Genomic DNA, 23,356 nt, shown 5'->3' with positions numbered 1-23,356 from the left:
ACATGTATAAGTATAATTAACAACGAGTGGTATTCCCCACTTACCGCTTGTTGTGCTAGTTGAAGCTCGCCAGCTGTAGCTGTCTGATAATTTGAGTTCACTGGCGCTGTGTTGCTGGTACCTCCCTCCCGGCTCCGTGTTCCCAGCTTCCCCCTCCCGGCTCTGTGTTCCCAGCTTCCCCCTCCCGGCTCTGTGTTCCCAGCTTCCCCCTCCCGGCTCTGTGTTCCCAGCTTCCCCCTCCCGGCTCTGTGTTCCCAGCTTCCCCCTCCCGGCTCCGTGTTCCCAGCATCCCCCTCCCGGCTCTGTGTTCCCAGCTTCCCCCTCCCGGCTCTGTGTTCCCAGCTTCCCTCTCCCGACTCTGTGTTCCCAGCTTCCCCCTCCCGGCTCCGTGTTCCCAGCTTCCTCCTCCCGGCTCCGTGTTCCCAGCTTCCCCCTCCCGGCTCTGTGTTCCGGCGCCCCCCTCCTGGTTATATACCCATAATCTGCCTGCTGCTGAATGGTGTTAAGGACTGGCCCCAGACCCCAACCTGATGGACACCTCAGATCCTAAAATATGGCTGTCCTCCTCCTCATCCTCCCTGCAGGCACATCATAACAAACAGCCTAAGCAAAGTACTAAGTAGGGGGAATGTCAGTACAAATATTATTTGTAATAGAAACACTGTATTTCTACTGAAAATAGAAATCTCTAATGTTACACAACAAAAATAGGATTTTGGTATTTACCGGTAAATCCTTTTCTCTTAGTCCGTAGAGGATGCTGGGGACTCCAACAGGACCATGGGGTATAGACGGATCCGCAGGAGCTTGGGCACACTATAAAGACAAACTGGGTGTGAACTGGCTCCTCCCTCTATGCCCCTCCTCCAGACCTCAGTTAGAAACTGTGCCCAGGAGAGATGGACATTTCGAGGAAAGAATTTATTAACACGGTGAGTGTCATACCAGCTCACACCACGAACATACCGCAGAATGTGGCATTCAATAGAAAACCAGCCTACGGCATGAAAAAGACACAGCCACATGCTGAAAGAATATGTAACACAACCTATAATAAGACACCTCATGCCATTGCCTGAACAGCATCAGCAACAGTGTGACAGAGAAGAAACACCACGAAAGTATAACCAAAAACAATAACTGCAGACACAGTACGCACTGGGACGGGCGCCCAGCATCCTCTACGGACTAAGAGAAAAGGATTTACCGGTAAGTACCAAAATCCTATTTTCTCATAAGTCCTAGAGGATGCTGGGGACTCCAACAGGACTATGGGGTCAATACCAAAGCTCCAGAACGGGCCGGAGAGTGCGAACGACTCTGCAGCACCTATTGAGCAAACAAAAGGTCCCCCTCGACCAGGGTATCAAACTTGCAGAGCATAGCAAAAGCGCTTGAACCCGACCAAGTATCCACTCGGCAAAGTTGACCCGCCGAGACTCCACGGGCATCCGCCCAAGAAGAGCCCATCTTCCCAGTACAATGGGCCTCCACCGACTTCGGTGACGGCAATCCAGCCGTAGAACGAACATGCCAAATAATATCCAGATCCAGCGTGTAACCAAAATGGGGAGCTAAATATTCAAATCCCTGGCTACATTGAGGGAATTTGAATCAGCTAATGCCTAAGTAACCACCGGCATCAAAATAGGCCAAATTCTGGGAAACCCAGAAACCACTCTCAGTAGAACTACTAAACAAGTTCTCAATTCCTTTCTATCCACACGAAAGATCAAACAAGGCTCTTGTGAGACAAAACCACCACATCCGACACCCGCTTTACGGATGTCAAAGCCAAGAGCATGACCACTTTCCAAGAAAGAAGTTTTCGTAAAGAAATTATTAGGCCACACTCCCAACTCTAAACTTGCCTCCACACCGGTTTGTAAAGCATGGATAAGAACGACCTAGCTGAAAGGCTTCCATAGGAGCCTTCCTGGATACACCCAAAACACATAGTTACACCCACTACAGTGGTAAAGCTTAGCCGTTACTTCTTCCTTAACTTAACGAATTAAGGAAAGGACTTCACTGGGAACACCCTTTCGGATTAGGATAAGGCATTCCACTGCCACGACGTCAGACGCAGCCGCGGTAAGTCTTGAAACACGCCCTGATCCTGTTGTCACAGATCCTCACGTAAAGAAAAAGGTCAGGAATCTTCTATGAGTAAATCATGAACACCTGGATAGCAAACCCTGCGTGGTAAGACCGAATCTAAGAGGATCGCCTGAACCTTAGTTCATCTCACATTCATCACCTTCAAACCACAATGAAAGCGGAGAGGCCACCTAGACCGACTAAAAACCACGGTGTCACGAGGTTGACCACTGCTATAGCTTAAGCGTCCCCTGACCTGGAACAATAACCCTGAGGCCTCTCCTGGAGGCGAGACGCCAACATATCCAATTGCGACAATCCTCAAAGACTTGTCACGACTGTGAAATCTCCTTGATGACGACCAAATTTTTCCCGGATGGAGATCATGGCAGCAGAGGAAATCTATTTCTCCGTCGTTCACCTCCGGAACGAAGCTTGTTAATATAGCAGTTACCAGACTCTCCACCCAACGGCAAAACTGTGCATCTACTGCCATTGCCGCTTTGCTCCTTGTTCCGCCATAGCGGTTCACTTATGCCACTGCTGACAAGACGTTGAGCAGAACTAACACGGGCAGAACATGAAGAATATGTTTGTCGAAACTAACTCTTAATCAAGCAAGTTTATATCAGACAAGTTTTCCAACTCTACCCTATCCCCTGGAAACACGTCCCTTGCGAGTACTGCTCCTCCATCTCGGAGATCTGTATGCACGGACACCAGGATTTACATCCGGAACCCGAACGTTTATCCCTCTAGAAGGAGAGAACCGAGCAGACACCACAGGAGCAATGTCCTGGCCGTTAGGCTTATATTCATGTGCGTGTGCAGGTGAGACCCGGACCACCTTTTCAACTGGTCTCTTGAAAACCACTCCGGCAATAAAGCCTCTCACCAAAAAAAGGCCTCTCCGGCCGCAGCCAACCGGTTAAGTAACTGAACACCTTGATGAAGTGTCACAGGAAAACCAATCCAACCCTGGATCTGCAGACCTCTTTACACATGGAAAAACCCCGAATGTGTACCGGTCATTATCAACTCTGAAAAAACCACCTCCAACCTTTGTGTCGTTGGAAACAACAGCCGATCCCTGTGTCAAGGAAAAGTCAGAGAGAAACAACGATTTGCACCTTTATACAGGGACCATCGGACAATGTTCTGATCCTGACGCACCTCTGTACGGCGTTGTGTACTATCTTCCCTTTCAGAATGGAATGGCAAGAACTATTAGAAAAACAGTAAAGGGAAACAACCGTAACTCTAAATGTTCCCCTTTGGATTCTATAAATAACCCACAGGTCCCAGTCCATTTCTGGACCAACCGAAGCATAGTAGACAAGTGCCCGCCGGAGCGGGGACCAGCCCGATAGACTCAGCGACAAGTGGTGGATGTGGAGGAAACAGAAGCGACATCCACTTCTGCGAACCTAACAAGGCTGCAGAACTCTTACCTTTTCACCTTCCCCTGACTACACAGAACAGAAAAAAGGACTGTATCGAACCGGTTAAAACTACCACATCCCAAAAAAGAATGCGTCACCAACCGTTGTGAAAGAGGCTAACACACGAAGTTAGAGTTACCAGAGGAATCCGCCGAGATTGACTGACCATAGGCTGTCTACCTTCCTCCATCATCTCCCGGAGACATCCTCCGCATTTTTCCGGTCACACCTCTGTCACGTGGCAGCCTGCTGCAATGTTATAAGGTAGAACAAACATGACAAGCCTACCCACACTGGGTAGGGTAATTCTATCGTATGCCTACCCGAATACAACACTCCCGCAAGTGCATACAGCGCAACAAGGTCAAAGTATAGAAATAAAATTTCACTTAGCTGCCGGTGTATGATCCTTTGCGACCGGGATCTGCGTCGGCCAGGAGTTGACTGTCATAATTTTCTCTCCGCGATGTGAAGAGAAGAATATTCGGACTCCTTGAGAGGATCGAACCAACTCGTCACGGCCAATCTAGAGCTTAATCAACAGAGCGACCAGTACATGATAAGAATACCATTATTTCAGCATTCATGGATATACATCAGGTAATACACAATAAAACACATATATCCTAACCATGCATATATAAACCTATATCTACATATATACACATATAGATATAACCTATACGCAAGTGGATTGTCCAGACCTGTCAGGTCTCTAGTGACGGTAATGTGTTGTGAATGTGTATGACCATGTACTGACACGCCCCCGATGTGGACCTACCAGGAACGTTGAGGTCGACAGAAACTTAGTAAATGTCAACAGAAAGGAATAGTAAGCGGGCAAAAAATAATCACGGAACCCCGAGGAGTCCGAGGGAAGGATACAAATACAATTCTGATAACACTCCCCCCACATATACCAATAAAAATATATATAAATATATTTATATATATATACAGGTACAAGGCAATAACAGCCTGACAATTTTTTTATTTTTTTTACCCAGGAAATACCGTTGATGCCGACAGGGCATCCCCAAACAACTGTATCTCCCCTATCGTGTTTACTGTTTTAATCACACAAACACCAATTTGCTAATACTTAATTTCCCGAACCAAGTACTGCCATGCGCCGACGAAGCCGACAGTTATCCCCACAGCAGCTTGTGACAAAGAACTCACAACTGCCGACATATGTCGACTAACCAATAGTGGGTACAAACAGGGAAACCGTGAATATATGTTATTATGCACCCATTATCAAACCTAAGGCTATATGACACCTATATAGCTTTAAAACACTGTGCCCCCCCCCCTCCAACTCACTATCCAGCAAGTCCTGGCGGGGATCTGAGGGAAATGGCTCTGATTTCCCTGTGAGGGCTAAGCTCTGCCCCTTCCCGGCGCGCTTAAGCCCGCTCAAATTATAAAAATATATAAACCCAAAAACTAGCTGGGGACCCTATATACAGGAGGTAACCCCCTGTAGAACTCCCTTTATGTCCCAACGCAGCCCAGGGCGCCCCCCCCTGCGCCCCGCACCCACGGAAGCCGTTGGTGTGTGGGAGCCATGGACGCTGCGGTATCTTGGCAGGGCAAAGACACCCGGTGTCCGGGTATGTTCCCCCGCCCGGGATCCTTTCATAAATGCAGCCCGGGGCGCTCCCCGCCAGCGCCCTGCACCCTGCAGGCCGATGGAGAGCGGGAGCAGAGAGCGCAGCGCTACCGCTGCTGGTCCCTCCCATTCGCGGCGCACTGGCGGGGCGGGCACCGAAGTATGTCCCCCCGCCAGTGATCTACTAACTATACATATATATATCCACATGCTATATGCTGCCCAGGGTGCTCCCCCCCAGCGCCCTGCACCCTGCAGGCCGGTGGAGTGCGGGAGCAGGGAGCGCAGCGCTACCACTGCTGCTCCCTCCCGTTCGCGGCGCACTGGCGGGGCGGGCACCGAAGTATGTCCCCCTGCCAGTGAACTACATATTAAATGCTATATGCTGCCCAGGGCGCTCCCCCCCAGCGCCCTGCAGGTGATGGTATGTGTGAGAGCAGGGAGCGCAGCGCTACCGCAGTCTCTCCCCCCTGCGGCACCCTGGCGGGGTGAACATACGCTGTGCCCAGGCACTGAAATATGTCCCCCGCCAGCATTGTAGACCCTCAGCAACATGCCCCCAGGGCGCTCCCCCCCAGCGCCCTGCACCCTGTCAGAGACGTTGGTGTGTGGGAGCATGGAGCGCAGCACTACCGCTGCTGTTACCTCCGTTACTGAAGTCTTCTGCCGTCACTGAAGTCTTCTTTTCTTCCAATACTCACCTGGCTTCTTTCTTCTGGCTTTCGTGAGGGGATTGACGGCGCGGCTCCGGGAACAAGCAGCTAGGCGAACCAAGTGATCGAACCCTCTGGAGCTAATGGTGTCCAGTAGCCGAGAAGCAGAGCCTTTAAACTAAGAAGAAGTAGGTCTTGCTCCTCTCCCCTCACTCCCACGCTGCAGGGAGCCTGTAGCCAGCAGGTCTCCCTGAAAATAACAAACCTAACATAAAGTCTTTCAGAGAAACTCCGGAGAGCTCCCCTAGTGTGTGACCCATCACTCCGGGGCACAAAGTCTAACTGAGGTCTGGAGGAGGGGCATAGAGGGAGGAGCCAGTTCACACCCAGTTTAAGTCTTTATAGTGTGCCCAAGCTCCAGCGGATCTGTCTATACCCCATGGTCCTGTTGGAGTCCCCAGCATCCTCTAGGACGTATGAGAAATGTGTTTCTTGATGGTATATTTCCTGGATTTAGAAAAGAATAGTTGGGCATCATGACTATTTCCTATATATCTAAACAGTATTTGTGAACTGCAGATACAGACAATTTTGGTATTACAGTAGGAGAGAAACCCCTGAATGCCAGTTAACCACCTGGTACCATTTACAAAGAATCCTAATAAGGGGCTTCATGCAGAGCTGAAGGTAAGTCAGCTGTAACTACTCCCAGTTACGTGCCAGAACTAAATGCATATTGCATAATAACATATCTACCAACTGTCCCGATTCCAACGGGATAATCTCGTTATTTGGACACTATACCATGGGCCGCAGGATCCCGTGGGGGACGGGGTGCTTGGAGCATATGATCCCCGCTGCTCTGCAAAGCAGTGGGTGATCCCTGGCATCTAAAAAATGCAGGGAGGTGAGCCGGGGCTGCCTAGCTGCTCGAGGAGCTCTGAGCATGCCCCCAAAATGCCGACAACAGGCTTGTACAGCAAGGCCACAGCCCCTCCCAGTCGAGGCCACGCGCATCCCACCCGAGGCCATGCTCCCTTCCAGGCGCACGAGGGTCCTGATCTAAGGACACTTAAAGTTGGGAAGAATATAATAATCCTGTTATAAATGCATTCTAGGTCCATGGGGGTGATTCAGATCTGATCACTGGGGTACTAATTTTGCTGTCCTGCTTTCATATAGTCGCCGCCTCCAGGGGGAGTGTAAATTCGCTGTGCAAGTGTGCGATCCCATGTGTACGCCAAGCTGCAAAAACCCACTTTGTGCAGTCTCTGTGCAGCCCAGGACTTACTCCTACAGTGCGATGAGAACATGCTGATCGGGGCTGGAGCTGACGTCACACAGCCTCCCTGAAAACGCTTGGTAACGCCTGCATTTTTCCAGACACTCCCGATAAACGGTCAGCTACCACCCACAAACGGCTTCCTCTTGTCAATCACCTTGCAAACGCCCCTGCGTTCTGATTTTTCGCACCATCCTATCGCTGACCAGCGGTGCCCTTTGTTGCTGTCCACTGCACATGCGAATTGCAGTGCATACACATGTGCAGTTAGTACCTGATTGCCCCCCTTGCAAAACGCACATCAGCAATCAGGTATGAATCAGGCCCTATGTCTGTAAAAATTCTACTAGGAACAACATTTAATAATTAGTAGTATCAAAAATAACAACAATTACCTGGATCATATGAATAAAATCATACGTTGTATCCTGTTGCTTTTCATTTACTTGAAGCTCAAACTCAGCAGAGGTTTTTTTATGCCAGCAGAAATTGATATGGTCGAGGCCTGGCGTCTTGGCAACACGCTCTGAAACAAGTAGAACATAAACTCACTGCAAGTAAACAGTGAAAAAAGTGCTTCATTCTTTTTAGAGTACACTGGGAAGTGAAACATTGACACGTACTCAATGAGTTCAAAGTGCACACAGTACAGTGCCAGGAAAGTACACTTACCTTTGTAGCTCAGTATTTGTTCTGGACTTGGCTCAATAATATCATTATTAATTGAGACCCTGGGATATCGGGCATGTATCTTAGAGAGAATTTGTAGATCAATTTCACCTAAAAGAAGTATATTATGAAAATTAAAAATATAAATACTGTTTTTAGTTGTAGCATCACAAAATATTTTATTGCCGAGGTCTCCCTAATTCACTTTGACATAGGTGGATTCTGCATTGGCGATGTACAAAATGTTTGGCGGCATCACCTGTGCCTTTCACAGAGTGGGACTGTCCAACAGAAAATGGCCCTCATGAAAGTATGATTACATAACTACCCAATAACTGTTCTGTTATGTAATTCTATAGTAATTTATTTTCACCTAAACTGCACTATGCATATACAGTAACTACTAAAGTCCTATACAACGCTGGCCCAATGGTTAGAATTGCTGCCTCATACCACTGGGGACAGTAGTTAAATTCCTCCAGGGTCCTCCTAGCTTTGTGGAGTTTGTGTGTTCTCCATGTGTCTGCATAGGTTTCCTCCATGTACTCCGATTTCCTCTCACAATAAACACCAAACAAAAAAAAAACATACTGGTACTGCACATTAATTGGCTTCTGATAAAAATGAACACTAGTGTGACACTATAAAGTGGGCATGCCAAAGATGGCTGCCTACATCAGAACAATGTAATGAAGGACGTTGGGTGCTCCATTACACTGCATGGCGCCGCACGTGATATAATTCAGTTGGCTGTGCAGCACTGCCTACCAGATGATATTGCATGCGACCGCAGGAGCACGGAGATTTGCCGTACACATTGAACGATCTGGCTGACATGTCATTCCGATTCAGCTGGAAAATGACATATCGGGCTGAGATCGATCCAGTGTGTACCCAGCTTAAGTATTAAAATTGTATTTCTGTTTTTCTCACAAAATAATGTTGTTTTTCTACTTTTACATATTTTGGGAGGCATTGGAGCTCATAGCATAGCAGTGAACATGCCCACATGGCACTGGCCACACCCACACAACATCAGACTCAGGTCCATGTAGCTCATAATCTGGCCCTGAGCCGAGCTCTCAGCCAGCTCTCTCTCCTCCTTGACTGTGGCCCTCATTCCGAGTTGTTCGCTCGTTGACGATTTTCTCTATTTTGCGATTAGTCACGTACTGCGCATGCGCAATGTTCGCAGAGCGCATACGCTTAGTTATTTTACTCAACAGTTAGGTATTTTACTCACGGCATTACGAGGAATTTTCTTCGTTCTGGTGATCGGAGTGTGATTGACAGGAAGTGGGTGTTTCTGGGCGGAAACTGACCGTTTTATGGGTGTGTGTGAAAACACGCTGCCGTTTCTGGGAAAAACGCGGGAATGGCTGGAGAAACGGAGGAGTGTCTGGGCGAACGCTGGGTGTGTTTGTGACGTCAAACCAGGAACGAAACTGACTGAACTGATCGCAGTGGCAGAGTAAGTGTCGAGCTACTCAGAAACTGCTAAGAAATTTCTATTCGCAATTTTGAGAACCTTTCGTTCGCAATTCTGCTAAGCTAAGTTTCACTCCCAGTAGGCGGCGGCTTAGCGTGTGCAATGCTGCTAAAAGCAGCTTGTGAGCGAACAACTCGGAATGAGGGCCTGTATGCTGTGCCAGACTGTCAGTGAGGTGGCGGAGCCAGATGAGAGTTCGACCCCAGGGAGGAGATGAGAAATCAAGGAAGAAATAGAGGTCCTGGAAGCCTTGGAGAGTGATAATGTGGAGATAAAGTACCAACCAATCAGCCCCTGTCATCTTTTCACACAGCCTTAACCATGGCAGATAGGAGATGATGGGCCGGTACTTTACCTGTCTGCACTTTGGGGGTTATTCCGAGTTGATCACACGTAGCAACTTTTTGCTGCCCGTGCGATCAACTAGACGCCGCCTATGGGGGAGTGTATTTCTGCATAGCAGGACTGCGAACACTTGTGCAGCCCTGCTATGCAAAAAAAGTTTCCTGTAAAAGAAGACCAAAGTAAGAGTTACTTACCCTGTGCGATCGATCCAGCATTGCAGGTCCCGGAATTGACGTCAGACATCTGCCCTCCAAACGCCTGGACACACCTGCGTTGGACTCACCATTCCCGGAAAACAGTGAGTTGTTGCTCGGTTCTGCCCTCCTCTTGTCAATCTTCTTGCGGTCGCCACTGTGACCGCTTTCTTTGTTTGCGGCGTTGCTGCCCGGCGACAGGCAACAACGCGCCTGCGCAATGCGTCCGCCGCACATGCGCAGTTCCGACCCGATCGCACGGCTGCGAAGAAGTGCAGCGTGCGATCGGGTCGTTCTGAATGACCCCCATTATCACTATCCAATGCTTAGTATATCTCCCCCCTAATAGTGTCAACCTGTACTATTCTGGAACAAACGGGGAATTTTGTGTAAAGATAAGTGCTGTAAGAAAAACATATTCCCCTGGAACAGGCGGATATGAATATACTGTATACATCTCAAGTCAATACATACCTCCTTTACAAGAATTTGAAATGAAAAAGCTGTGTATTAGTGAGGAAAAGCATTATGTAAAACCAACCATCTTCCTTATTACCCATTATTTCTTTTACATGCTGCAATGTGTCCTATGTACTATGAATTTATATAGTAATCAATCCGTCCTTACCTGAGCCACCTCCTACACTGAGGACACTGATGACCGGTTTTCCGTTCCCTATACTTAGAAACAGACAAAATACTTATTTATACACAAGCACAAGGGACCAGTAAACAAATGTATGTAATGTAGGTTCAAATTGACATTAAAAAGGCTTATTTCTTGTTCTGATTAAGTAATAAAATCTGGAAAAGGAAGTTAAACATTTACAGAAATGCAGGGTCCCATGTCTCCAAAAACCTGGAGGGGCACCTGCATGTACAGCAGCACCACTGGCATATCTATAATGAGTGCAGTGTGCGCGGTACACACGGGCCCTGAATCCAGAGGGGGCCCCCTCGTACACGCTGCACCCATTTTTTAAATACTTATCCCTTCGGAGTCCCGCGCCGACGTCGGCAGCAATATGGAATTACCATGAAAATGATGCAGCGCCCATTTTCACTGTGTTTTGTGCATGCGCAATAGAGAAATCACTGGGAAAATGGCCACCATGCCATTTTACCGGTGATCAGCGCATGCACAGTAGACTCTTAGCCCTCTAGTGCTCAGACTCTCCAGTGCTGCCGGCAGAGAGGTGGAGACCCGAACAAAGGAGGCAGCACACGGGCCTCCTCCTCTCTTAAAGCGACCCTGAACAGCACCTGTGTGGCTGACAGCGGCATCCAAGTGTAACTACTACTCTTCCACCGTAGCTCTGTGGCGTACCAGCTACTGCTGCATAGTTAATTGGCTCCATCCCTGGAGACCTGCTAACACCTGCAATAGGGGAAAGGAGGGCTTCCGCCTAGTACCACTCAGCATGCGCTGCAGCAAGCAATAGTGCATCCACCGCTGCTGCTGTACTGTGAGATGGGATCCACCAGTGAACGCTGATTCTGCATGCTGAACCTGAACATGGCTGAACCTGAGCCCTACCAATTCACTGCGGGCTCTGGTTCCTGTACAAATGTCTGAGAGCACTATCTATATAATTCTGTAAGTCATATGATTCACACACAGACACACATTCACACACCCCGTATTTGTTTTCATTTTTCTTTAAAGGGGAGGCACCCAACTCCAACTAGGCGACTATATATACAGTATATATAGTTATTCATAGTTATAGCTAGCACCCTTAAAAATCATTGCTCTGATCATCTTGCTGAAATGAGGGGTCCAATTGGCTGGAGAAACAAGCACTCTGCTGCTGGAAACAGTCACCTCTCTGAGACCAACACAGATTTAAATAATTACATTGAGCAGCACAATCTATATATACAGTATAAAAGGCAAATACCACTGACTCATCACAAAATCTCCTGAACTATAAGGACTAGGAACTTGACATTTGGACAGTAACTTGCTTTTGTGACAAATTTTTAAAAATTCCACCCACATAGGTGTTAAAAGGGGTGATATGATTATTGTGAATTCCCCCCTCACAGAGGAGAGATAAGAAAGCATACCCAGCCGGGGATATGATGAAAGCATGTTGCTGGCTATACCAAGTTGCGGAGGGAGGAGGACACAATGCTCTGTGGACTTCCTTGCCAGTGGCAGTTGCAGAGCAGTCCATTATTCAAATAGGGGAGCCACATCAACTGCCACACCTAAACACTGTCAAGCATTGCTGGGTCTGTGGCTCCCCTATTTGAATAATGGACCGTTGTGCAACTGCCACTGGCAAGGAAGTCCAGCCTTATGGTTCAGGAGATTTTGTGATGAGTCAGTGGTATTAGCCTTATATATATATACATATATATGTATATATATATATATATATATATATATATATAAAGATATAGATATATACATATATATATATACACACACACACATATATATATATATATAGATATAGATATATATATACATATATATATCACAGTGCTCGAAGTGGGTCGGTATACAGCGGTATGGTATACCGGCATTTCTTCGAGCACTGACCCCCGCCGGGCCGCCGCATAGAGCTAACCACGGAGCTACTATTTCAAACCTGCCGCGGACTGGCAGCCAATCATAAGTGGGCGCGCAACTGCTCCTGATTGGCTGCCGGTCCGTGTCAGGTTTGAAATAGTAGTGCCACAGTCATCATAGGAGCCACTGCCAGTGCCGCACCAAAGCCATCGACCACAGCCTCCTTCACAGTTGAACCACAACAGCCTCCTCCTCCGTTGAACTGCACATGTGGTGTTTGACTCTGAGCTTGCCTGTGTGCCCAAGAATGTCCGCGTCGCTCAGCCTCCTCTGCCGTCCTCAGTACCTCCACACCATCTCCGAAGCCCACAGCCTCCTCCCCCCCACGCCATCTACAGCCTCCTCATGCACCGCAGCTGCTATAGGTAATCTTACCTTGCTGCCTTCCTCTCCCTAGTCCCTACTGTATGCTCTTGCTGTCCCTCTCTCTGTCACTCTCCCTGACCCTATGTCTCTGCTGTCACTTTCCCTGTTTCTCTGTCACTCTCCCTGTCCCTATGTCACTGCTGTCACTTTCCCTGTCACTCTCCGTCCCTGTTGTCACTCTCCCTGAATTTTGTCTGATTCCATGTGGCAAAATGTGAATTTCGGCTCATTCTGTGTGCTGTAATGTAAATTTCGGCTCATTCTGTGTGCTATAATGTGAATTTCGGCTCATACCCTGTGCTATAATGTGAATTTCGGCTCATACCGTGTGCTATAATGTGAATTTTGGCTCATACCGTGTGCTATAATGTGAATTTCGGTTCATACCGTGTGCTATAATGTAAATTTTGGCTCATACCATGTGGTATGATGTGAATTTCGGCTCATTCCATGTGCTATAATGTGAATTTTGGCTCATACCGTGTGCTTTAATGTGAATTTTCGGCTCATACCGTGTGCTATAATGTGAAAGGGGTACTAGGTAGTATAAGGGGCCCTACTATTGTGGTGCAAAATGTGTATAAGGGGTGGTAAAACTACACTGAAGGACACGCCCCTTTTGAGAGGCCATGCCTCCTTTTCCGGGCATAATTACAACCTTCACTTTTCCATACCCCCACTTCAAAATTTCCACTTCGACCACTATATATATATAATGAACACACACAACAAGTTCCTGACTGCGCTTGGAAGGGCAGACGACAGCATCTCTAGGAAAGACTCTTGTTAGCTGAGACTCATACAAAATACATACAACACTGATCTGAGGGCGCTAGGGATAAAGTTCAAGACTAATGAACCAATTACACTTTGTATTGTGGAACATATAAATTGATTAAAAAATAAAATTATTTTTCATACATCCAAGATTTATTCACAATAAAATACAGAATAACATATAAATGGTATCTGTGCAGTTTCACAATATGGCACTGTAGATTTAACACCTCTGTATTCGATACAGCAGATTTTTTCTTTGTTGGTATTTATTCACAGTATGGTACAGAAATCAATCAAATAATGAACCCCAACGTGTTTCGTCCCGACGGACTTCCTCAGGGGTACAGCATCCAAAATAAGTAAGGGGCACTACTGTGTGTCCAGGGGCACTACGTGCGGAGTAATGTGAATAAGATTCTGCTACTGTGTGGCATAATTTGAATTGGCTGTACTATTGTGTGACCACGCCCCTTCCTTGAGAGATTACTGTACCTTTATGAAGTACGGGAGATAGGGCACAACTTCATACTTTGCAGGGGGTGGCGAAAGCCCTAGCACTGCCCTGGCTCCATCTAATGGGAATGGGGGGGGGGGGGGGTTAGGTGGTGGGGAAAATTAGTTCCACCACCTCTCCAGGACCACTTTTAGCCCTGTTTCAGGGATTGGGTTGATGGTTAATTGTGACATGCGGATAGATAGATGGTTTATTGCATAAATGCTTAGAACTTACTTAATGACTTTCTTTATTGAAATTGGCTTTGCATGCGAATGAGAACTAGAGAGTTCTGGTACATTTTACTGTGTCTAACCTAGCTGTTGGCAATGGAACAAAAAAGTTATTACAACAGCTCTCTTCTGTCTTTAGCACAAATTTAGCTACGGAATGGCATACTGAACGTTTACATACAGCACTGCGGTTCTTTCTATGAACAGATGACAACACAGTAACAAAAATATTTCAGTTTTGTTTGTTGTTAACAGTAATGCAGAATAGTGTTTAGCATTACTGTCTCATAGCACTGAGGCCATGGGTGCAATTCCTGACCAAGACTGTATGTTGTATGTTCTCCTGTTTTTGCATGGGATCCTTTCCACACTCTAAAACTAAAACACTTGGTTAGGGAATATTCTGCTGTTTATTATCTGTTCACTATGGGCCCGATTCATGTTTGTAAGTAACGTAAAAAAACAAGTACTTGGGCAAAACCATGTTGCACTGCATGTGGAGCAGATGTAACATGTGCAGATAGCTTTAGATTTGGGTGGGGTGTGTTCAAACTGATTTCTAAATTGCAGTGTAAAAATAAAGCTGTCTTATAATGTGTGGGCTACAGTACATGCAACAGCAGGCAGTATTTAGTATTTACCCTACACAGAAAAATGTGAAGGTATTTGCTCCCTTTGCTTGGCAACTTCTCTACTGGCTCATTTCTCCACTCATTTCACTGCTTAGTTCAACTCCCCCATAAGGGTAAATTTACTAAGGTGGGAATTTTTTACAACTGGTGATGTTGCCCATAGCAACCAATCAGATTCTATTATCTACTAAAAGCAGCTAGATAAATGTTATGTAGAATCTGATTGGTTGCTATGAGCAACATCACCAGTTCTAAAAAACTCACACCTTAGTAAATTGACCCTATAGTAAGTTAGGATACATCTGTATGGGTGTGGTGTGGCTGACTGGCAGTCAGGAGACAGCCGGTCAGCATAGTGACGGCAGGATCCCAGCAGGGAGAGGCGCTTTGGGCTCGGTGGCGACCTCCGGTCGCCACGGGTTCTATTATCACTCTATGGGTGTCGAGGACACCCACGAGTGGAAATAGTCCCTGTTGTTCGGCATGCCAACTGTCGGGATAGTAAGGGGGCGGGATGTTGGTGGAGGTCATGTGACCGGCGGTCACATGAATACCACCCATCTGTATGGTCAAATACAATTATTGAGTTTTGTGCATGCAATGAAGGAGCGATTACTATATACTTGTATTCAACTCAGCATAAGGTCTCTTATCTGTAAGCCTTTATCTTTTAAAGTGCTGTATTGTTACACCAGTGCTCTGTATATTTATTTCAGTCACCTGTACACAGAACCAGACATATTTAGCCATGAAAAGGTTCAGCTACTGTATTTGCTATATATTTGGCCTGATTGTCAGCCAGGCTTTCACTAGAAATTACTGCTGATGGAAATAAAGCAAACAACTTACCTGGATATAATGTCTGGCAGCTTGGTTTCTATAAACTGCTGCATACATTGGTGTTCTGTGGAATTCTTAAGGAACAGACGAAAGGACTCCACATATCGGCTGTTGTCTGTGATCAGGCTTCTCATTCCAGACTCCATGTTTCCTTCTGCTCAGCAAGGAGGAGAGGGGAGAATAAAGCTTTCTTGTGTTTTTCTTGGCCTGAATACTAGTTGCTCTCTCAGAATGATTAGATTGCTTCACTGCCTTGGGGACGTAACACCTGTAGACAGAACAGTATCAGCTTACAGTATCTGCAAATACGTTTCAGCAATTACGATGGGCTAATATATGCCTCTGCATAAAATTCCCTGTGAATAATTTCCCACCTAACTACTCTCTGTAGTGCTGTCACTATAAGCTCCATACTGCATAATAACTGAGTAAATGTTCTCTGAACCTATTTCTGTAACACAGCAATATTAAAATATTCTGTCATCAAATATATTAGGAACCAAGGAAGGTAGTTGCTATATAGATGCTTTTAATTGTCTAGATATACATATATATATATATATATATATATATATATATATACACAGATGGAGCCACGATCATCTGAGGCAGCTGCATCGCAGGCATGCACTCCTGGCGTGACTAGGTGATCCATCCAATCCCGTTCTGAGTGTCTCTGTCCGGGCGCGTGGACGGAGATGCTCTCCATACAAGTGAAAGTAGTGTGTGGCCATCGCGTGCCCGGATGGACACGCCCTCGGAGAGAGGAGTGCCCGGGCGGGTGCGCCTAGTCACAGACGGAGCCACGACCAGCGTGGCTCCATCTGTATATACTGTACATATATATATATATATATATATATATATTGTCGAAGTCAAAAATATTACATAAAAAGAACATACAGACTACACACATATGAGTCGCTATACTTGCAAATACGCGCAGCGAGCACAGCAATATATAGTAACACACGCATTTACACGGACATGCCACAGAGATGGATTCGACACTTATTTCATACAGGACATAATTATAATAATATCAAGCGCCAGACATCATGATGATTTAGAATTGTATATGATGGAGTGGTGTCATGTATGTGTATTATTTGAACGGAACCAGATAGACCTGTCATGTTTACTGTTAAAACAACCAGATTAATGTGTAGATTCATTTATGATTAAATGTATAAAAGCTAAAATCACTTTTATTAGAACAATAGATATTCCAAACAGGTGGTGGACAGGAAACTCAGGCCAGCCCTTTGTTCAGCATATACAAAGGGACTGGTGACTCATCGTGAATCCCTCCCCCAGAAACTAGATAACACACTGATTACACAGGAAGGTAGTTCCTGTTTTGGTCTCAGAGTTGCTGTAAGGTCTCAGAGGAAGATGGAGTCCCAGCATTACTGTACAGAGAGAGAGAGAGTGATATGGAAAGACAAATTTATATAACTTAAGGATAATGGTATTGTATCGCTGGCATGTAACTGTATGTAACTGAAACTGTATGTAATTGTATGTTTTAACTGCTTACTGTGTGAGTTGTAATCATGTAACTATAGGTATACTGTACTTTGTAATATATATTGAATCCATATCCTTTTAATAACAAATATATACCTCAATGAGCTTTGGAACTCATATAATGTGTGCTAGTAATGTTTTCTCTTATGGGATACAGTGTTTTGCGATGTACAGCGCACTTTTATCGTATATGGTATATATTAGAGCGGGCATTTTAAATATTTGTGAGAAATCAATTTGTCATTCTTAGATGGGGGCTAGTCTGCGATATCACGTTCTTAATGATGCACTGTACATTATAAATGCAACGCTGTGGTCGATCAGCTTGTGATGGACGCATCCTAAAGCTGAGAAAATCATCATATCCGTGTGTATTGTTGTGTTATTAGTAAGACGCTGATATAAAATTCAAGGGACAATGCGTTTCTCATAATATTTAAGATGCTAAAATGTATTTTTATTGTTGCAAAACAAGGTTCAAATAAGTCATATTGTGTTTGATTCAGATTGGATTGCTTATCTGTTAAGTAGGGTTAAAAGTACATTTAAAAGTTGCTGCATAGCCTTGATATAGTTTTTATTTTTATCTTAGGCCTAAAATAACTTCTGGTGCTTGTATGATGTGTGATTTCTTTGTGACAAAGGAAGCCGCATGGTCTGTCCTCCATTTTGGACTAACCACATGGCCTGTCCACCATTTTGTGTAACCCTCATGGATGTGGAAGGGGGAGCAGCAGCGGCCATTTTGGGAAGGTCATTTTCTAAATGGCTGATTTTCACTGCTCAGAATAATCAGCTTTCCTTGGTCACATCAAACACCATTTATGAGTTACCAATGCATTTATTTAACCCATGCCATAGTCAATTACAAAAAGTTTCAGCTGGGCCTAGTGAGAGTTAAGAGATGAATACTTGATGTAAGAATTACACACTGATATAAAAAAAACTTTTTTTTTCTTTTACCTCTAGGATTTAGTTAAAATCTGCTTGCTAGTTTAGGATAGCTATTGAAATGTTAATTAACCTGTCCCACTACCCTCTTGAACAGGCATATGAACCTCTGTTGATATGCAAATTAGAAGCACTGAATGGGTAAATGAGTCTCATAGGAGACCAGTGAATGGTACATATATATAATATTATTATAATTGTGTTTATATTTATATCAGTGTATGTTCTGCAAGATAGCTATCCAATCTGAATCATATCATTTAAATTATTGATTATTGCTAGATTCATTATAGATCTGTGTGAAACCGAATACATTTGTTGCTATATAGTTAAAACTAAAATAAATGTTTAAGGAAGTAAGTATAAAGACACAAAACACAGTTCTGGCCCAGTAGTAAGAGGGTTAAAACGGAACAAGTGTGGGTTGTGTTTAGTGGGCAATAGTAGTTTTATTGCTCACATTTATAGAAGTTGTGTGATCTGTTTTAATGCGTACGCACAGTGGTACACGTGGTACAGAACGTGAGGACAGCGTACAAAAACGTGCACGTGGCGCAAGGCTGCACACGTGGCATACAGGTACACACGGTTGCGTAATTACGCAAGCTTGCGTAGGGTTGTGTGCGCATAATAAAACCACACAATAGTGTTGTTTAGTTTAAAGGTGGGACAGTAGCCACGCTGCAATAGCACAAAACTGCTCGGTTTCCAAAGATTAGTATAAAACTTTTTGTTTAAACTGTATTGCCTCTGGGGGAAAAGCTGCTTATCTGAATGAATCATAATTTTCTGTACAGAAAAGACAAAGTGTACTTGAGTGAGCGAACGTAGGAGCGAGTGAAATCCGAACCCCGGAATACGGGATCCCGTCATTTGGTACATCAAGTGAGTGGAGGCTTGGTGGCGTGAGAAGGCTGACTCACGTTAGTATAAGGTTTAATACGCAAATCGTGAGGTGATTTGTAGAGGAGCGTGATAGTGCATTGTATTGCGAAGTATTGAAGTAAAAAAGTTTTTTTGGTATTACGCTCCGGACTGAGGGTCCCAGTTTGTACAACGACCCGTGGTCGTACGGCAGATAAGTAACAAGTACCTATACGCTGTGCGATTGGACCGCGCGTTTGTGGGTGCGATACATAGCGCAACGTGATATCCTTTTACAAGATTTTGCGTAAAATCGTGGTATCATTAGCGCTATATAGAGCATACGCAAGCGTGATTTGTGTATGATAAAGTGCATAGGGAGTTTCGCTGGTCTCTCTCAGGAAGATCTCCAACGACCGATACTTTACTGGAGGGGGTAAGTTATTCCTAAAAACATCCAGTAAATATAGGTCAGATAGGGCCCTAGGTTGGGTACATTGCCTTCGCTATCGACAGTGTATGGTAGTACTTGCCAACGTGGGCGTGAGTGGGTGAAAGCGCTCTGAGAACTTTCACCGTCTATTCGCATTGTGCATTGGGGATTGCGTAAAAGGAAAAAGTCCGTAATGGGATCCAATTGCACAAGCGGTGAACGTTTTGTAACCAGGGTTCAGGTTGAAGAGCCGCGGCCCAAGGGGTCAGCGAGGTTTATTATGTGTGGAAAATATGGTTTACACACAGAAGACTTTTTGTCTGAATGGGTACGTATAACTGACAAGATAGGGTACCATTCCCTAAAGTGGGCAGCTTTGAACCAGAGGTATTGCAGAACTTAAGGATAAGAATATGTCTGATAAAATCCCGAAAACAAAGGGTCAGACATACAAATTGTTTAAACCTGTGACAGCAAGAGGGGTTGGTGAGTTTGATCCTAAGGTATTGCAGGTTTAACCAAAGTCATATAAGACAAGAATGGAAATATAAGAACTGTTTGAACTTGTAGCAACAATAAGTAGAAAAAAAAAAGAGAGAATGCAAGTACACCGCCATATGTAGATGTGGAAGCAGTTACGGCCAGCATACAAACTATAGAAAATAACAAAAAATATGAAAAATATGACTGTAACCTATATATGTACTAATGAATGTTGAAGTTTTATTTAGGAGGAGAAGGTGACCTGATCGTTTTCAGCCATTTCTCATGCACCCAGAGGAGTATCCAACCAGTAAAAGAAGAGCAGTAGCCTGTGGGGGAAGTGGCTGAGACCAGTGGAACAGGTAAGTATGGTATCATTCGTGTACATATATAGTAAAACCAGAAAATAAAAATCAAGAAAGTAACGTCAGAAATGGAAAAAAAAACAACCTGTCTGCACATTTAGTATTTGCCAGTAGGAAAGCGGGCAGAGACAAGGTAACCCCAGGGTATTTCTTTCAGTTACCATATAAGAAGTATTCATTCCTAGTAATGCCCCTAGTAAAGATGAGCTTGGAAATGTTTGTTGGACCATGTACAGACCCTTAATACGGGATGAGAAGGATTGAATGAAATACTTCGCATGACCTAGTAGCTTGTTAAACTTTTTTTTGCTTTTGTCTCTTGCAGTAATAGTAAACTCTCCATCTGGATAAGACCACTGGTAAACACTAATTCGGCAAATGGGAGGTGGCTGTCTCTGTGCAAATGGAAGGGCTCAATAAGGCATTGAGTGTCAGGGTGCAGACTTCTTTGCAAAATTGGAAAGGTCACAGTAGCTAATCTTAGATAGCGTGCTATTGAACATTACAAGAATAGTGCTAGGTGCAGAGAACAACAGGTGGAGAAGTTGAGGATGGTAAGTATACTGGCACATACAGGAAAGACCCATCAGTCCAAACCCCAGATACCTAATGGTCAATAATATGTTACACTTGTAGGAAGGAAGGGCATTTTGCCAGAGATTGTAGGAGTAGTAGGACACATAGTCAATATAGATCCCCTAGACAGAAAACACAAGCCACATTATTAAACACATAGACGGGACCAAGGGACATATAGTAAGGAATCATAAGCCATATAGAAAACACAGATTCGGCTAATGGGAAGAACAAAATAAATGCAACATTACCCTTTGACAAAACTTGAAGACTAATGTCGCATTGTACTGTTCTAGATGCATGTCCATCACAGGTAGAGGAAATTATCTCACAGATACCGGGTTCCCTATGAACATAGGATGGACAGTACACTGGATTGATGGCTGGGATAGTCCCAGTAGAGATAAGACACACAGAATTTTTTTTTTTTTTAAGGGGAGTAGACCAAGTAGAGAATCACTTCCCCGTAGTGCCCAATCCAGTTGTCAAATTTTTATAAAATCTTCTCCACCTCTACAAACTCATCTGTCACCAACCTCTATTCTGTTTCTCTACAGTTTTCCTCTTCATCTTTTGCGTTCACACGGTGGTACAATACATGTACCCAAGTACAGTTCAAACTCCACATGCCTAGGTCCTTCAGAGTTCTGCCTGAACCCAGTATATCTCAACAGCACGATGACACCAGTATTACTGCAGTGTGCCTTATCATGCACAAAGGGTGGAGAATGGGAATACTGGTGAAGGGAAATTTTGTATAGACACTGATATGTCTGTTGGTGAATGGCAAACCTGACATTTTCTTTTTCATTTTCTTCTTCCTTCTCTCCTCTAGAGATGTTTCTTTTTTCTTTTTCTTTTTTTTTTTGAGTTATGCTCAAGGTACTCTACATTGCCAACACACAATAGTTAAATTAAGATACAAAAATTTGTGTTCCCTGCAGGAAGAGGCAGTCTGGAGGACAAAGGGATATGGCCAGGAGTCCTTAAGACTGTGGGCAAGTGGACACGGTAAGCCAGTAGCCCCCAGAGCATACCTTCCAAGTCTAGCTGAGGTGGCACACGGTCTGACTCATCTAGGCAAGGAGGGTAGGTGCAGGCTGATGAGAGCCTACTGGTGTGCGCCAGGATTCTATTCTCATGCAGGTAAGAGAGCAAGTCTTACTTGCTTGAGGAAGAATATTGGTAGAGCAATACCAACAGAGCCATCCCATATCCCTCCTGCAGACGGATCTTTTCAGGAAATACAAATCGACTTCGTACAGTTAACACCCTTTAGGAATTATTGTTATGTATTGGTGTGCACTGATGTTTTCTCAAACTGAGTAGAGGCATTTCCTGCCGCCACAGATGCTGCTGTGTTTACCACAAAGAAAAATTGCGCAGAAATTTGTGTGTAGATAATGGTACCCCTAGAAGTAGGAGCAAAGCTTGAAATTGTACTATTGTGATCATAGATACTGCCACTAGTATTATGTAGCTTCGGAACCACTCTCAGATCTTCACTCGACGAATCACCCTCTTCGAAATTTGTTTTTGTTTTGGTATTTGTGTCTTTTTGGGTTGTTTTTGGAAGACAACCTCATGTCATGATTGATCCGCACAATGATCAGAAATACACCAATGAGGTGACAGTACTGTACTTTATTGAGATGAGCCAGCATTTGAGAACTTGACAAAAGAACTTGAAACTGTTGATTGCTGGTATGCCAAATGCTAACTGTCTTGATTGTGAACCAAGAGACTGTGTGATTGTTCTTACGTTCAGGTTGCCTAATAGACCGGTGGGAAGGACCATACCAAGATTTGTTGACAGCACTAAAGGTCGCCGAAAGAGAGATTTGGGTCCACTCGTCCCACTGCAAGAAGGTCGCTGACCCGGAGAGAACTTGTGACAAAGTAGTTTATTGCTCACATTCATCGAGTTTGTGTGTTCAAAGTGAACTGTGTATTCCAAGTGAACTGTGTGTTCAAAGAACAAGGTGGAGAGCAAAGTGAACTGTGTGTTCCAAGTGAACTGTGTGTCCAAAGAGCAAGGCAAAGAGAACCTCGTATCACCAGAGACTCTGTTCAGTGAAGACTGAGAGGCGGCACTGTTGGACACTACCTGAGCGTACTAAAGGACTGCAGAAAGACCAGTCATTGTAATTGATTTGTTATGAACAAGAGTTGTTTTGTACTATTTCTCTTTTCTCTCTTTCCCGTTGACAAACATTTTCTTTCAGGATATTCTATTTTTGCAAGGTTTTTTTTTTTTTTATGAGGAGTCGAGTGTGGGACTGGAACTGGTTCTGTAGGAAGGAGTGATTTCCTTGTAGATCCCAGGATTAGCCGATCAGTTTGTTAAAATCAGAGAAAAATCAAAGGTCTAGTAGTTATGGAGTTCAGAGGTAATCAGGAACAATCAGACAATGGCTATTGCAGATAAAGAGCTCATTAA

At 44.7% G+C, this 23,356-nt stretch overlaps 1 protein-coding gene across 2 annotated transcripts in view; it reads right to left on the bottom strand.

Moving 5' to 3' along the window:
* HNMT (histamine N-methyltransferase) overlaps positions 1-23,356 on the bottom strand; it is a 52,675-nt gene that overhangs the window by 11,786 nt on the left and 17,533 nt on the right. For both annotated transcript variants that reach the window (XM_063933724.1, XM_063933723.1), the window contains exons 2-5: positions 15,724-15,982; positions 10,418-10,470; positions 7,765-7,872; positions 7,488-7,618 (exon numbers count right to left, since the gene is read on the bottom strand). In XM_063933724.1, coding sequence (XP_063789794.1) covers positions 7,488-7,618; positions 7,765-7,872; positions 10,418-10,470; positions 15,724-15,860 — 429 coding nt within the window. In that variant the 5' untranslated portion in view covers positions 15,861-15,982. The remainder of the gene's footprint in view (positions 1-7,487; positions 7,619-7,764; positions 7,873-10,417; positions 10,471-15,723; positions 15,983-23,356) is intronic.

The sequence above is a fragment of the Pseudophryne corroboree genome, chromosome 7 (genome assembly GCF_028390025.1).
Source record: "Pseudophryne corroboree isolate aPseCor3 chromosome 7, aPseCor3.hap2, whole genome shotgun sequence".
NCBI lineage: Eukaryota > Metazoa > Chordata > Amphibia > Anura > Myobatrachidae > Pseudophryne > Pseudophryne corroboree.
This window is presented reverse-complemented; position numbering and strand designations above follow the sequence as displayed.